This window comes from Cyprinodon tularosa, unplaced genomic scaffold (genome assembly GCF_016077235.1).
Source record: "Cyprinodon tularosa strain WSP-4 unplaced genomic scaffold, ASM1607723v1 ctg181, whole genome shotgun sequence".
Classification (NCBI taxonomy): Eukaryota; Metazoa; Chordata; class Actinopteri; order Cyprinodontiformes; family Cyprinodontidae; genus Cyprinodon; species Cyprinodon tularosa.
The window spans coordinates 1,132,639-1,148,967 of record NW_024038614.1 but is presented as its reverse complement, the minus strand read 5'-3'; the positions used below and the strand labels follow the sequence as shown (position 1 = coordinate 1,148,967).

Genomic DNA, 16,329 nt, shown 5'->3' with positions numbered 1-16,329 from the left:
ACACACTGGGGTTTATTTTATAATGTTGTTTTTCCACATTATTTTATCAACCTTACAGGTACTACCATAAACTACAATACTTAATATTAGCAAATGGTATACTGGAATTAGATTAAGGTAATTTTCAGGCGTCATACAAATTAAACCCCTAACCTCCAAGCAGACTTGCCCCTCCCAATATGGTGGACGTACTGACATATCGGCGTCATTGTTTTCTTTGACACACCTACTGAAGACTGTTGCTCCCTCCAAATGCGCTTGTTTTGTTCTCTTTTATAGCGCTCTTGCCCCGCCCTAATAATACAGCCCTGTAAACATATCCAGCGCACCTGTACGATGCCGTAGTTTTGCACGCGCATTTACGCTAAGCACTGAGACCAGAGACACGCTCGCGCACCAAATCCATTTACGGTGCTGGTAGTAGATAGGAGCACTACATCCTCCCTCTCTGCTCGATGCGCTCCGGTCCCTCTAAACAATTATCCGCCGTCGTTGAGCCTCGGAAAGCCGGGAAACCTCACTGAAAACAGCGGAAGGTAACACCCAAAGAGAGCGGGAACGTATTTTTTTTAAGAGAAAGAATGGCGGATCCGTGCAGCGATGTCCCCGTCGAGGCCGAAGACTCTGAAATTGTTGTTGATACAACCGGGCCGGGCAAAGCAATTAATCCCGGTGCTGTGACTGATCCTGGAGCGGACTCCGATGCTGGCGCCGCCGCTAACGACGCAGGTCCTGGCACTGTCTCTGCACCTGAAACCATCCCCATTTCCGTCTCCAAATCGGAGGGAGCAGCGGCCCCTGGTTCTGGCGCAGCGTCTGGTTCCGCTCCTGCCCGCACTATAACCGAACCCATGACAGTATCCGGACCGGAGGAGGCAGCGCCCCCGCCCCGTTTACCAAAAGCAGAAGTGGAGACGGTGAAGGGGCAGATATTTGACGTCGGACCCCGCTACACTAACCTGGCGTACATCGGTGAGGGGGCGTACGGGATGGTGTGGTGAGTACTGCTAGCTAGCTAACATCTGATCTCCATCAATCAGGGCATGAGTCCATCATCATTTGCACTATAGGAAACCAGATCTGGAGTGATTGTGCAGGACGTGGTTTACTTTACAGAAATCTGTCTGCAAACTGCACTTAGCCTCAGAAGTGCTGTAAAGGCTGAGTGGACCACAGCTTTTAGACTCTGAACTTCTCATCGGTCTGCAGGAAGAAGCTGTAGCTCGCAGGAAGGATTTGTTGGATTTAATAAGGCCTTTGCCTCCTGGTATCACCATATGTGATCTGCATCTCTGTGTGTGTGAGCTGGACCTTCTGCTCCCACCACTGGAACATTCATATCAGCATGTCTCACTATCTGGTTCCCTGTTTTGCTTGCATGATCTCCTGCATGGGATGCCTCCATACCTGCAGTTGGTGTTTGTAAACATTGCAAACTGTTTGGTTCAGTGGAGGAGGATCAGCTGGTCTGCAAAAATAGAAATAGCATTTCCCCCTGGAAATGATACCAATTAATGGTTTTAGGTTTTAGGACTGAGCTGCAATTATTTTTTTATTTAAATAACTTAATTGGTTAAGTGAATAGAGGTAGGACTGAACAGGTGTGTTATTTTCTTCTACTTGATGAGGATTGCTTCTGTCTCCTTGAACCCCAGTCGGCCTTGGCAGATGCCACTCACATTGAGACTGCTTCTGCTGGAGGTTTCTTCCTGTTAAAAGGGAGTTTTTCCTCTCCACTGTCGCTACAAGCATGCTTAGTGTGAGGGATTGCTGAAGAGTCAATGCAATTAGCTGGTTTTCCTTAGATAGAAAACTTTGAGTCAATTTGACTGGATGATCTGGTGAACTGTAAAGTGCCTTCAGATAACATGTGTTGTGTATCGGCACTATATAAATAAACTGAATTGATTATGGTGCATTAGGAGTTTTGGTTGATGTATCTCAAATTCATCAACTCTGCCCGGCGGAAGTCCGGCCATGGAGAAAGACTTCCCTAGGGCTTTGAAGCGATTCTGGTCCACGATCCGGCGTTTAAGGAGGGGGAAGCAGCACAGTACCAACACCATTTATAGTGGGGGTGGTGTGCTCCTGACCTCGACTCGAGACATTGTGTGTCGGCGGGCGGAGTACTTCGAAGACGTCCTTACTCCCAGCAACACATCATCCACTGAGAAAGCAGAGCCTGGGGCTCTGAGAGTGTGTTCCAAAAACAGGGGAATCACACTCTTTGGTCTCCCTGGTAAGGTCTATTCTGGGGTCCTGAAAACGGACAGTCGACACTTGGATTCAGGAGCAGCAGTGTGGTTTTCCCTCCTGGCCGTGGAACACTGGATCAGCTCTACACCCTCAGCAGGATCCTGGAGGGTGCGTGGGAGTTTGCCCAACCAGTGAACATGTGTTTTGTGGATCTGGAGAAGGCGGTCAACCATGTCCCTTGGGGGGGTCCTGCTCTCACTGGAGCGGTTTGCGGCCGGGATGAGGATCAGTGCCTCTAAAATCCGAGACCATGGTCTTGAGCTGGAAAAGGTTAGAGTGCCTTCTCCGGGTTGGGGAGGATGTACTGCCCCTAGTGGAGGAGTTTAAGTATCTTGGGGTCTTGTTCATGAATGAGGGAAAGATGGAGCAGGAGATCGATAGGCGGATTGGTGCGGTGTCTACTGTGAAGCGTGCGCTGTACCTGTCTGTTGTGGTGAAGAGAGAGCTGAGCCCAAAAGCAAAGCTCTTGATTTACCGGTCGGTCTACGTTCCTACCCTCATCTATGGTCATAGGCTATGGGTGATGACCGAACGAACGAGATCCTGGATATAAGCGGCTGAAATGAGTTTTCTCCGTAGTGTGTCTGGGCTCTCCCTAGAGATAGGGTGAGGAGCTCAGTCATCCGGGGGGGACTCGGAGTAGAGCCGCTGCTCCTCCACATAGAGAGGAGCCAGTTGAGGTGGCTCATGCATCGGTAAGGATGCCTCCTGGACTTGTTCTGGAAGTATTCTGGGCACGTCCCACCGGGAGGAGACCCAGGACACGCTTCTCAGTAGGCCTGGGAACGCCTTGGGATTCCCCCAGTGGAGCTGGCCCAAGTGGCTGGGGAGAGGCCCATCTGGGCCTCCCTACTGAAGCTGCTACCCCCGCGACCCGACCCCAGATAAGCGGAAGATGATGTATGGTAGTTTTTTTACACTAATTCATTTGAATTTTCAGTCTTTACAAAAACCATCTAACCTCATGTTCGTGAAGCAGTCTGAACATCAGGTTAAGTTTGCAGATTGCTCCCATCGAACCTCTTTTTTAATCTAACCACAAACAAAGGTGTGGCAAAGCACTTTTTTGATGCTTTTATATACAGGAAATGAATTGAACTCTCAGCTGTTTTGCATTCAATGCATAGCTGAAATGAAGTCGATTTTTGTAATATTTGACCTGCAAATCATTTATCGTCGATAAATTGTCCAATTTCTGTCAACTGAATTAGTGAAATATGCAGTTGGGTGTTTTTTGCAGATAGCAGAGCTATGCTGTAATATCTTTTCTCTTGCAAAGTGTAATGCAAAACCCAACTTCTATAACCCTAACAAAGGAAGTAGCACATAGATAAAGCTTACTCTCTCACAGCATGTCACGCACGTTGCACACCACACCTTTCTACAGCTCTCTATAATGCCTGTTTACAAAGAAATCTGAGCTATGCATCTTCTCAGCTCCTGCTGCAGACATTTGATTTGTGTGTAAATTGTGCAGTGTGTAATGCCACGCCTGGTTTTGTCCCTGCTTTCACCATATCCAGTGCAGCCCTGGACAACTGGACCCAACGCAGAGTGGCCATCAAGAAAATCAGCCCGTTTGAACACCAGACATACTGCCAGCGTACGCTGAGGGAGATCAAGATCCTGCTGCGCTTCAAGCATGAGAACATCATCGGGATCAATGACATCATCCGGGCGCAGCAGCTGGAAAACATGAGAGATGTGTATCCTAAGATTGTCTGAGTTTTTCTAATTTCAAGGTGAACTGAAGGGAAACCTTCAGCCGAGACAGCGAAGGCCTGTCCGTGTCAAAGTTAGGCAATTTTATTGTTTGTTTGTGGCTCCCTGTGTTAGTTTTATCATCTGTTCTTGCTACATTTAATAACCTGAAAAGGAGTTGTGCTGAGAGCCCCGCGCTCCCACAATTCATTGCAGCAGGTTATGCTGTTTCATTGTTTTGCACCTCTGCTCCAGTCCAATTTATTTCAGGTGGTGTGAGCCTTCCGACGAGGTTAAACAGGATGGATCAGTTCTAGATCTGTCAGTTAGGCAGGATTATCCGCCCCTTCCAACCCCGTCAAACTCTAACAGGACATTTTTCCCCCGAGGAAGTTAAAACAGAAATGCGTTATAAAATGCGCTCTGTTAGGAGTTATATTGAATGTAAATGACTCAAATGGAGCTGAATAGCAGGCAGTTGATCAGTTTGGAGTTTTTTTTTTCTTTGAGGTTAAAGTGATGGTGGCACAGAAAGTGAAAGTAACTGAGGTCAGCCTTTAGGGGGGATCCCCTCATTCGGTTTTCTACCCGTTGCACATAAAAATGGCCCCACTAAATCAGACTACTGTATCTGAACCAGGGCTGGAGCATCCTGCTAACACCCATCATTGATGGGGGAAGTGATGGCCTAGTAGTTAGAGCAGAAAGTTGCAAGTAACCGGTTCAATCACCACAGCCTCCACTATGGGTTCCTGAGGAAAAAACCCTTAAATCGACACTGCTCCCCGGGCGCCGCACAATGGCAGCCCACTGCTCCCAAAGGGGATGGGTTAAACACAGAGAGGTAATTTAGTTACTCTGTACTTGTGACAGTGTAATGACAATAAAAAAAAAGGCTGGGAAAAAAACACTTTGCCAGAACTTTTAGGATCGCAGTCACCTAATACATCCTTTAAAAAGTGCTGTTTTGATGTATAACATGCATAAAATATCCCAAAATGCATCTAATTAGTTGTACTTTTCCTCTTTTGATATATCTTGCCAGTAAACTATAAATCTTTTTATCCTTTTATGAGGCTCCCAATATTTTTAGTGTGTTACAGTTTACATCCCCCTTTCTCCACCCTATTATGCAAAAATTACATTTCTGTATATTAACCTGTCCATAGAATAACTTTTTATTTTCAATGCAGATGTTTGAAAAATCCCTAAAGTGAGGCGAAAACTCGTGATCTTCTTTTAGGTTCTCGAGTTTTCTGCAAATGTAAGACTTTAAATATTAGTTTTAGGAATAATAACCAAGGTTTTAAAACATTTATACATTTTCATTAGATTTTATTTAGTTTCGACTCCTGATTTTCAATCTTATTTTAGTTGTAATTGAGCTGTGTTTTTTAGATGGTTTAGTTTAGGTTATTTTTGAAAAAGCTCCATTTCAGTTCCGTTTTTATCAGTTTCAGTTATGTTTTTAATCTTTTATGTAGAGTAATGCCGCTAACATACAGGGGTAGACAAAGAAACAAATAAGGAGCGACTGCTGCAGCAACACAGATCACCTGACTCTCCTACCTGCATCACAGCAACCAGGAAACCAGACTTCATATTAATGCGTTATGATAAAGATAAGCAAATTAACACATTCTCAATTGAACTTCAGTTGCTGTAATTCGTTTTTTAAAACTTATTACAGTTTCAGTTGGATTTCTTATTTCTATTTTACTTAACAAAAATGTTTTTTAATTCTAGTTTGACAATTATAGCTTTGGTGATTACAAAAAAACAACACTGATTTTGATTAATACAGTTTTCATAAAATTAATTTACGGTAAGTAGAAGTCGCTATACAAGTCATGTCTGAAAAATACTTTAAACCCTCAGCCTGGCCAGTTTTGACACTATTTCATCATCACAGCTAAAAGTTTAGATAAACTAAAATGGGTGTGGATGAAAATTAATTGATAAATGTCCAGGGTTACTCTAACACATCACTAGTTTGTCATTGATGGCTGAGCTCGGCCCGCCAGCGAGCTGCTCTCACCAAGAGTCGCTTTTTATCAAAAAAAGCTTCATTGTTTCCTTTGCTTTAGTCTAGCAATGTTGCACCTTTTAGAGGAGTTTGTGAATGAGAGGAAATACAGACGGGTTCATTTCCAGCAGCGGAGATCTAACGATACGCTTCTTATCAACAAAGCGGTTGCTATAAACACCCGTGTTGTATCAATGCAGACAACTGGAGTGGATATTTTACCTCTCTAGTTGCTATGGCAGCCTTTCAATCTAGGAAGGTCGATTTCTTTTCTTTCTTTTTTTTTCAAAGAATAGCTCCTCCCTTTCTGGTTGCCATGCTTTTTGGGGCACGTTCAGAGTGAAAACACTCAACTTCATCTTTCAACATATCGGTAGCCACATTTATCAGAACTTTTGGGCGAAAAATGCAGAGGAAGCACTAAAATAAATGTAACGGAGCATGATGTCACAATGACGATTTGAGTCAGATAGATTTGGCTTTTATGATTCCTGGGCTGTTGGTACTCAATGCGGTTTTGCTAAATGGGACATTATTTGCTCTTCTGTAACGTCAGAGTTAGCTGCTGACACTGCAAGGTTTCTACTAGATTTAGGTCAGAGATATTCATGAAGGAAGTTTAATTTTTACAGGTTTTTTTTTTTTTTTTTCAGGAGAATCTGTCCGAATTTAATTTTGAAATCTCTCCTCAGCATCACACGTCCTAATCTGGATTTAACAATGAATCTGCTTCATCTGGGATGATTCCTATAAATATAGGTCCTCATCAAACAATGAAAGGCTCATTTGTGTAACATTTTAGAAACAAAGATGTAGTTCAGTAATGTTCTATTTTAAAGATTTATCAGGACCTTTACCAGACAAGTGTCTGCATCTGAAGCTAAGGTCATTCTAATCTACAGTATTACTAGGGCTGCATGAAAAATAATCCTGTGGAATGAGTGCTTCCCATCAGTACCTCCTGTCTGCTTTGGGTTCATTGCTTAACGGCTACAAAAATCATCAGAAATTAGTCAACGGCCCGGTTTAATTGGGAAATAGGATACTGATGGTGTGCAATTAGCGAGCATATAACACAGACTGTGCAGGTCTGCTGTTTTAGTAATAATGCAGTAAGGTTAGCAACATTTTCTGCAGCCCTAATAGTTCTTTTTTTTAAAGCAATGCATGCAGCTTTCAAGCATCAGTTGAAGACTTTGGGCGTAACGTTTATGTAACAATGATCTAAACTTTTGTTAATTACGCTGTTTTACATGGATTTAAGGAGCAATGCTAAACATTACACTGTTTAGTTTTATTTCAATTCCTTGTGGATCCAGAGGAAAGGTCAGGTTGTTTCGTTTCTATATCTGTACAGTCTGTTATTCTTTCTCTGTGTGGCTTTTTTCATGGTTCACCACAGTCGGGTTAGAGGAACACGCTCATTGCGAAATATGTTTCACATTGCTTCTAAAAATTACGCAGTTTCAATGCTTTCACTAAGAGACGAAAAGGTGCAAGTTGGTTTAGAGTGGAATGAATTTAGAAGAAAAGGGTTGTACGCCTTGACCCCAGAATCTGCCCAGCTACATCGTGCAGACACTGATGGAGACAGACTTGTACAAGCTCCTGAAGACCCAGCGGCTGAGCAACGACCACGTCTGCTACTTCCTCTACCAGATCCTGAGGGGGCTCAAGTACATTCACTCTGCCAACGTGTTGCACCGCGACCTGAAGCCCTCCAACCTGCTCATCAACACCACCTGCGACCTCAAGGTGAGAGTTATACGAATTATACGTTGGCAGCCTCAGTCCCTCATGGCCTTTTCATAGGCTTGATCAGCTGCTCTGAATCCAAATGCTCCCAGTAGGTGACAGCTGCTTTTAACTCTTGGCCAGATGCTATTTTTTAAATACCTTATAGTTTCATAAGTTGTAAAAGTGTCACATTTCCCTTTTTTTTTGTCTGACTTTTCCGTTTTAGCAGAAACCAACATGTACAGGTGGTTTCCATGTTTGTTTCTAAAATGATTGTGTGACTTTAAAATGACGAACTTTTTAACCCATCCCCACCGCATGACGCTGCCATCATCATAATCATACTTCACTGGAATATTGCGATGTGACGTGAAGAACACGGTTCATTTTTCTGTCATGAATCGATTCAGTAGTGCGTTTCCTGTCTCGTTATACTGAACCAAACTGCTGGATTTTCATTTATCTCGTATCAGTGACTGACTCTCTAATCACTAGAAAGACACAATATTGAGACCTTAATAGAAGCTGCCAGTCAGCTGCTCCTTAACCTCAGTTGAAGGGGATCAAAAAAAATGCCTGCCACACACATCTTTACTAACAGAAAAAAAAATATTTGAAAATGAAATGTCTTTTTTTTTTTTTTTTCATCCATCTCAGCATTATGGGATATTTTTTGATTAATTTATTGCATAAAATCCATTACGTTTTATAGTTTGTACAAAAAAAGCAAGACTTTTATTAAGCCGAGGTAGATTGTTTGTTTTATGCTAAATTGAAATACTTTGAAAATCAAAATTTCAAGCCAAGAGTTTTATTGGAGGACAGGACCTTTATTACTTTAGTAACGTTCAAAAAATATATATATATTTTAATGGCAAATATTTTATGGCAAACTTGCCTTATATGGCCTTATGTAATAATAATTTGTTATATAATAACAAAAGTGGTTCTATAAGAAATTCATGAAAACACTCACAGTTAAACTATTTTTTTGTTACAGCATAACCTTAGATGCATTAATGCTGATATTTTTAATTGTTTAATTTAGCTTATTAAATTTTTAACTTTTACTTTTTGACTTTTCGTTTAGCTTTTAAAATTTTTTTTTTTTTAACTTAGTAACCTTTTTTTTTATTTAATTTAGAGTAGATGATAAATCATTCAAGGGCTCATCTAATTTGTTAAATGCAAAAATAACACAGGTTTTGTTGCATTGATTAAATTATAGAAACAGGATCAAGGAATCTCTCTGGTAGACATGTTTCTGTTGGGAGGAGTTGATTGAGTCATGAGGAACCAAGGAGGAACTGACACCCATCAGAGCAGAGCTCTCTAACCCTGAAATCCCCCATCCCAGCGTTCCTTGGTGTGATTTATATTTTTACGATTTGGGGAGAAAATGGAAGAAAGTTCCCATCCCTGCATCAGAGCTCTACCTGTTCGATTTGTGGACGGTTTTCCATCCTTGCAACAAAACTAGCAGCAGTAGTGGAGTTTGGCGATGTAATCCACTTCTTAAATCTAAATTTGCTCTCCTCTAATTTATCCAGAAGTTCTGCAATCACCATTTTTCTCTCCCTCCCAGCTTGGTTGTTGGCTGCATATTTAGCCTGCCTTCCCTGGAAATGCCTTTCCAAATTTTTATTTTTATTTTTTTTGCCAACCTCTCATTACCAAGCAAAAATGCAGGCAATCGTTCCGCATTGATAATGAAGAAAATGATTCGGTCCATCCTTTGAGTCCTCTTTTCTCATCAGCTATCTTCCTTTTTTCCCCTTTGGGATCCATGGTCCGAGACACTCCAGCAGCCTGGCACTGCGCAGCGCTGGTTGCAAGTTATGACCACTGATCTCTATGGCTATAACGCAAATTATTGTTTAAATTTATTTATTGGAAAACATAATTATTTTTTGTCTGACCTCCTGCACACCATATTAAAACAAAAGAAAAAAAAAGGGAGCCGCAAGGGGAATGCTAAAGAGCGGCGGGTTGCCGACCCCTGGTCTAGATTTATATCCAGCCGTTCAGCAAAGATACTGCAACAACATGGCTTTAGGTGTTAGGAGGGATGGGGGGACTCCATTTCTAAGGGCTATGCAAGTGATCAAAAACTGTAACTTACCCTATAAAAGGTTAAAGATCTAAGTAATTTTACAGCCTCGTCTCAAGTCTTGTTTTTATTTTCTGAAAAGAACCTATCAGGGTTTGCAGTATAGTGCTTGATTAGCTGATCATGAAGTGAAGGAAGGAAAACGAAGGCAGCGCTTTCAGCACAAATCGAAACCGGTGAAATGATGAAGATTAAACATTAGTGCCCATGGTGAGCATGTTTTACTGGCTGTGATCTGCATAGAGCCCTGAAAAAAGGTACAATTTAGAGACAATTAACCTTCACAGTAAATACGGTAATAATGAAAAATAAACCAGCTTGTTGACTGATTTAAGCTCTAATCGATGCCAGGCATGTTATCAATTGCTGGATTTCCCGCACATTATTCTATGAACTTGTTTAGACTTTAGAGGCAGATCTGAAATGTGGATCTTCTGGCTCCAGTTGGATTAGTTTTAACCCCTGCTGTCTTTCTCAGATCTGTGACTTCGGCCTGGCTCGGATAGCCGATCCGGTGCACGACCACACAGGCTTCCTCACCGAGTACGTAGCCACGCGTTGGTACAGAGCCCCAGAAATTATGCTCAACTCAAAGGTAAGGGGTGAAAGACACTTTTTGTGTTTTTACGGCTTGAATATTTCATGGTACATCCACATAATGATCCGTGAATGTTTTTGGGGTTTTTTTCAGGGCTACTCCAAGTCCATTGACATCTGGTCTGTGGGCTGCATTCTGGCTGAGATGTTGACCAACAAACCCATCTTCCCTGGGAAACACTACTTGGACCAATTGAACCATATATTGGGTGAGATCTTAAAAAAATGAAAATAAAAGTTTTCCTTGCAGCCTTACTAGGGGAGAAAAACAACAACAAACAAGCAGATAATCAGCCTCAACCATTTGTGTGTGCAGGCATACTCGGCTCACCAACCCAGGAAGATCTGAACTGCATCATTAACGTGAAGGCTCGGAACTACCTGCTTTCCCTGCCGCACAAACCCAGACTTCCCTGGGACACGCTCTTCCCCAAAGCAGACCCAAAAGGTGAAATGACACACAGCAGCTGTTAGAGATATTGTTCAAGGTTTGGAAAAGGAGGGAAAGTACATCAGAGTAATGAAACTGCGGCCTGTTTAAAGGCATCCATGAATCTGCAGACTTCAACTTTACATACAGCCGTTTACAATCGGAGATTCATTCTGTGTATATTGCTTTCATCAAACAAACTTTAGGCTCCCCTCACTATCCTCTGCAGGGCATCCCATTCTGCTTTGTGGACTTATTTAGCTGCAGAGTGACAAAGCTTTCTGCACAGGGTGAAGTTTAAAAGAACATCTGGAGTTTTATTTTATGTTATGCTAAATGCAGATTAGCAAATCTTTATCTTAATACTGTTTGAACAGATATGAAACAAAAATAAATATATTATATATGTATGCATGCATTATTGTGTATTTTGATATATTGATTCCAGAATTAATGTAAAATTCACATTTAAAGATAATTTTTTAATGAATGCATCAGTCAGGTTCAATTTTGAAGAAAAAAAAACAAGGCCTAGCATTTAAATATAGATTATTATTTGAAGCTGCGTTTATTCAACATTTGTAAGATTTATTTTAAGGAGATAGAAGAGCGATATGTCTGGATAAACCATAATGTACTTTATCATGAACGGATGTAATTTTTTTTATTAGTTTATTGGAGTAAACGCAGAGGACAGGCTGGCTAACAGAGTCTTTATTCTTCTTTAAAGCCTTGGACCTGTTGCATCGCATGTTGACGTTTAACCCCAACAACCGCATCACTGTGGAGGAAGCTCTAGCTCATCCATACCTGGAGCAGTACTACGATCCAACTGACGAGGTGAGACTGCGTCCCTTTGATAAAAGCAAGGTGTTCTGTGGTCTGTCGAAGGGAACTGAGGGGGAGTAAGTTCAGCATAGGGCATATGTTGACCTTTTATGACATGCTGATATGATCACTAATGGTGAAAGTAGAGATAATTAATTCTACAGCTTCGGCGCGGCTTCCTATTTGAAAGGTTTCTATGGTGATTGGAGTTTGGAGGCCGAAGTAATCGTTTGTTTTTGTTCTGTCGCCCCCTGCGGTTCCAGACACTACCAGCCACTCATGCTGGTGCTTTTCCATGTTAGAGAAGCGTGATTCCAAAGGCTCGTTTTCTGCCAAAAAAGTGCGTTTCAGTCTTTAGCTATGCAGCAATTTTCTCCCAAGGATCTGGATTTCACTGTAAGCTTCAGGGCTTTGTCCTTGGAAGCCTCTTAGCTGTGCATTGACTGTTTAGTTTGATCAGCAGGTCAGCTTATGGCAGATTAATGGAATATTGTGACAGCTATACACCTTTTCATACTAGCTGCATTGTTTAATCATGATTTTCTTTTTTTTTCTTGAAATTCTCTGTACTTTAACCTTTTGCATACTTTAAAATCGGTACAATGAATCAAAGGATTTAATGTCATGACGCTGCCATTAAAGCTCTTTGTGTTCTGGTGTTAGCCCATCGCGGACGAGCCCTTTGATTTTAGAACGGAACTGGACGACCTGCCCAAGGAGAAGCTGAAGCAGATGATCTTTGAAGAGACGGCTCGTTTCCAGACGGTCAGACCGACCAGCTGAGGTAAAGGTACATTCTCATCGAATGAAACGCCAGCTTCACTCAGATACCCCTAAATAAAATCCCACTAGAACCAGTTCCTTTTAGATGTCATGAACTAACAAGCTAACTTCAATTGGATTTACATTTGAAGTTGGATAATGTTTCATGTTTTTGATTATTTATTTATTCTGTTTTTTGGGTTTTTTTGTAGCGAGGCTTGGAGCCAGAAGATTGAACGAACCGTTTAAACAAGCGAAAAATGCATCCTCAACAAAAAAGTGAAAACCCCAACTATAAACATTTCCCTGCTTATCTTTGCATTTCTACAGCAGGACGGAGCTAAGTATAAAGAGCTGTTATTGGGAGGGGGGTTATCCTGTTAAACCGGTACGGTTTTTAGTTTGTTTTCGTCAAATTCTTCACTCATCTCACATATTTCATTGTTTTTATGCCCATTTTTAACACATTTGGCTTTTCTGGCACCTTTTTCTCCTCATCGACCCCCCCTCCCCACTTCCTCCAGTCCATCCTTCCATAATGCTCTTAATCTGGATGGAGCTACAGCTTGGAATATTTAAAGGGTTAAACAGCAGGGTTAGGGATGCTAGCTAGGTGTGTGCATGTAAATACAGAGTATCTTGGATTTTTTTTCTTTTTTTCTTAAATGTGTTCGTCCTGTTTTTGTGGGTGAAGATGTATTTGGTTCAGACTTGGTGTGTGTGTGTGTGTTTTATAGTCTTTTTTTTTTTTTTTTTTTTTATTTCAGACAATGAGTTTATGTTTTTAGTGGCATGTTGGCAAGTTTTCTTTACCGTTGCTCCTTTTATTGTTATGGAAACCCAGTTGAATGCATGCGTTCCTGAAACTGACCCTATAGGGGAGAAAAACAAACAAACAAAAAAAAAATTATGCACAAATCGCCCCAAGACAAAGCACACTGACGGCTCCAACGTGGATTTGCAGCATGAAGCACATTGAATGGAATAAAGACTAGGAAAAGATGGCTTCTTGATATACTGCAGCTGTGATACCAAAGTCCCTTTTGTCGGAAAAGATAAGCTCCTCCGTCTTTTTGCTTTCAAGTTCTTGTTTAGTTGCATTTTTCTCTAGCTGCACCCAAGCAGCAGGAAACAAACCCAACCCACCAGGGACATGCATGACTGTACCTCTAACCCTTTTTTTTTCCTTTTCTTTTTTTTCCTCCCCCATATAACATTCCTCCAGTGATTATTGTCACAGCCAACTGAAGCATTCATTAATAAGACTCACTCTTTCATGTTTAAAAACAAACACATTCTGCTTCTTTTTTCATTGCTTTATTTATTTCTTTATTTATGCTTTTTGCAGCTTTGAGCCTCCTACCCGTTACCTCAAAGCCTGAGTGAAACAGTGTTTTCTTATTGAACGGTGCATTTTTGCACAACACAATGCATGCTGGGAACACTTGGCTGTTAATGTGACGGCGGTGATTTCTCCCTGCCGCTACATGCCAAACCCATTGGTAATTGCCAAGAAATTTCAATTTTGTTTTTTGTCTTTGCACTGCCAGTCTTCATCATTCTGTGTTTTATTTTTTTTTTTTGCTGCATATGAACAAGGCCCTATTGCTTCCTCATATCTGCCTGATGGAGAGCGCTTATTTCTGGTCCCTTCTCTCTCTGAAACTCTCTCCATGCATCTTCAGCTCTCCTCACCCTCCCTGTCCGTTTGGATCCACTGCTTTGTGGCAAATGTTCATGAGTCCAGAGAAATCGGCACCATTTGCTTGATTTTTGCTGAGACCCGTTAGGAAAAAAGAAGAAAGGGACCAAAACTGCACTGGATGGCCTGTGGTGCAGGTCTCCCTTGGCTTGATCTTGTGCTTTTAACCTTGATGTGAGTTGCTGTTCTCCTGAAGCCATAAGCAGCAATCTAGGATTGTTTTTTTTTTTCCTCTGGATCCTTTTATGTTTTTGCCATTTTCCTCCAAAGTGTTTCGTCATGCTTTACTCAAAGGGCTGCCTCCTTGCTTGTTGTCAGAAGCTGTTTCCCCTTGGTCCCCCTGAACGCTCAGTCCAATCCCAACCCAATCAGCACGTCTGCACTTTGTCTTTCAAGCCATGCACCCTCCGTCGTCGTCCCCTTGCTGTGAAGACTGTTTGTGGATCTGCACTGTTGAGCCCAGACTCACCCGTTTGTGTCTGTCTGGATCATCATCCCCTGTTCGTTTTTTTTTTAATCCTCCTGATAAATTCTCAGTGTTGCACACACAGGCCTCCTAACTTTTTTTTTTTTTTTTACCATATCCTCCCTGTTACATGCCACCTGACCAAACTTCTTACTTTGGAATAATGATCGACTTTAAAGGCCTGCCTGTCTTAAAGCCTGTTTGCTTTGTTCTTATTATTAATGCTATTTTATTGGTGATAGGCTTTTTTTCTCCTTTTTTTTTAAATAAAAGGGAGGTAAAATTTTAGTGTGTTTCTCTTATTGCTGTTATTATTATTATTATTATTATTATTATTATTGAAAGTGTTTTCAATCTTTTTGAAGCGTAGACTTTTTGTCTTTTCATTTGCCCAACCAGATTGTTTAAGGATTTATTTTAAGATGTTTTACTGAGATTGTCAAGGAGAGACGAGTTACTGAGAGTTCTAGTCTGTATATGCTATGGGAAATATTAATTAAATGATTAACAGAAACAGACTTATATACATGTAATTAAATAAAATTTCATCATGCTGTTAAACCTGCGTCATGACCCTTTCTTCTCGTCAGTTTTTTTGTACTCTGTTATTGAACAGCTGAGGCAGGAAGACAACATCCAGTTACTGCGATCATCAGATTGTTTCTTTTTTTCCTTAAATGCAGGACTTAAAAAAAGACAAAAAAGATTATTGTGATAAACCTGGAATATCTTAGATCCTCAAGTAGATTTAATGATCAAAGATAACCTGCGTTCATTTCAGTTTCAGCAGCATCACCCAGGACTCATAACCACCCCGTTAAATGAAGAAATTACTTAATTAGAGCCTGCCTGACAGCAGGAAGTAGGATAAAATATTTAAAAAAAGCAACACTTGATGCCCCCATCTATTCAACAGGACATGCTTTGCTGTCCAAACCCACAAAAGTCATGAAGATGGAGGCGAATAAAGCAGTTTAAGTGGAGGGCAGCCTATGATCCATGTGCTGAATGGAAGCAGATATTCATAGTGTGATCAGACTACAAGAACCAATCAGAAATTTGAACAAATGAAGGAATTTTCTCACCTGTCTGGTTTTTATAAGGAGCTAAATGATCGTAAAGCATTGATTTTAGATTTAATTACTTCTAATTTAATATTTACATTTTTTTAACTCATGGTAGATTACATCCAGAGGATGCTGATTTGGATTCTCCTCTTGAAGCTGAATTTTTTTTTTTTTGTTTCTCCACAGGCATAGACATCTGTTATCTGTTAGTTTTCATTTTAGCAATCTATTTTCACATGCCCAAACAGCAACCTCTGCCTCAGGTGTTTTTATAAACCGCCCCTCCATGGTGCAGCATGAGTCGTGGGAATTTATCTTTTCCTTGTAGCGTGTCTCGGCACGGCTGCTCCCTCTCTGACATTCTTTAAGACTAACAGCTATATTGTGTTTTGGGGGGGGGGGGGGGGGGGGGGTCTGCATGTCAAAAGCATGCGTCTGCATATTTGAGACAATGCTGGATATCCAGGTTGTCCTGCAGTGAATGCCTTTCTCTGTTCTGGCTGTCACCAGGTCGCTGCAGTTGTTGCACCCCTACATTGTTTTTTGCATTGAAGCCGAACAATGTACTGCTCTATGCTGACTTTGTAGTCTTTGCATTTAGTTTTTTTTTTTTTCTAGAATGACATTTAAGAGCTCATGACTCCTAG

At 41.3% G+C, this 16,329-nt stretch overlaps 1 protein-coding gene across 2 annotated transcripts; it reads left to right on the top strand.

Annotated features, from left to right (window-relative positions):
- The first annotated feature begins 309 nt into the window (after positions 1-309).
- Positions 310-15,176, top strand: mapk3 (mitogen-activated protein kinase 3). 2 transcript variants are annotated; one of them, XM_038282258.1, is made up of 9 exons: positions 310-997; positions 3,780-3,962; positions 7,549-7,738; positions 10,309-10,425; positions 10,522-10,636; positions 10,744-10,875; positions 11,588-11,697; positions 12,349-12,475; positions 12,660-15,176. In XM_038282258.1, the coding sequence occupies exons 1-8, from the start codon at positions 582-584 to the stop codon at positions 12,466-12,468; spliced, it is 1,383 nt and encodes a 460-aa protein (XP_038138186.1). In that variant the 5' UTR covers positions 310-581; the 3' UTR covers positions 12,469-12,475; positions 12,660-15,176. The 2 variants fall into 2 exon arrangements, with proteins under 2 accessions (XP_038138186.1, XP_038138185.1); XM_038282257.1 differs by having other exon boundaries at positions 314-997; positions 12,349-12,469.
- The last annotated feature ends 1,153 nt before the right edge of the window (positions 15,177-16,329 follow it).

What these genes read in the sequence shown, in the direction of transcription:
- mapk3 (XM_038282258.1), top strand. Translation starts at nt 582, where the DNA reads ATGGCGGATCCGTGCAGCGATGTCCCCGTCGAGGCCGAAGACTCTGAA. An exon ending in AAATTATGCTCAACTCAAAG is followed by an intron (nt 10,426 to 10,521) that starts GTAAGGGGTGAA and finishes GGTTTTTTTCAG; the next exon opens with GGCTACTCCAAGTCCATTGA. An exon ending in CCCCAAAGCAGACCCAAAAG is followed by an intron (nt 10,876 to 11,587) that starts GTGAAATGACAC and finishes TCTTCTTTAAAG; the next exon opens with CCTTGGACCTGTTGCATCGC.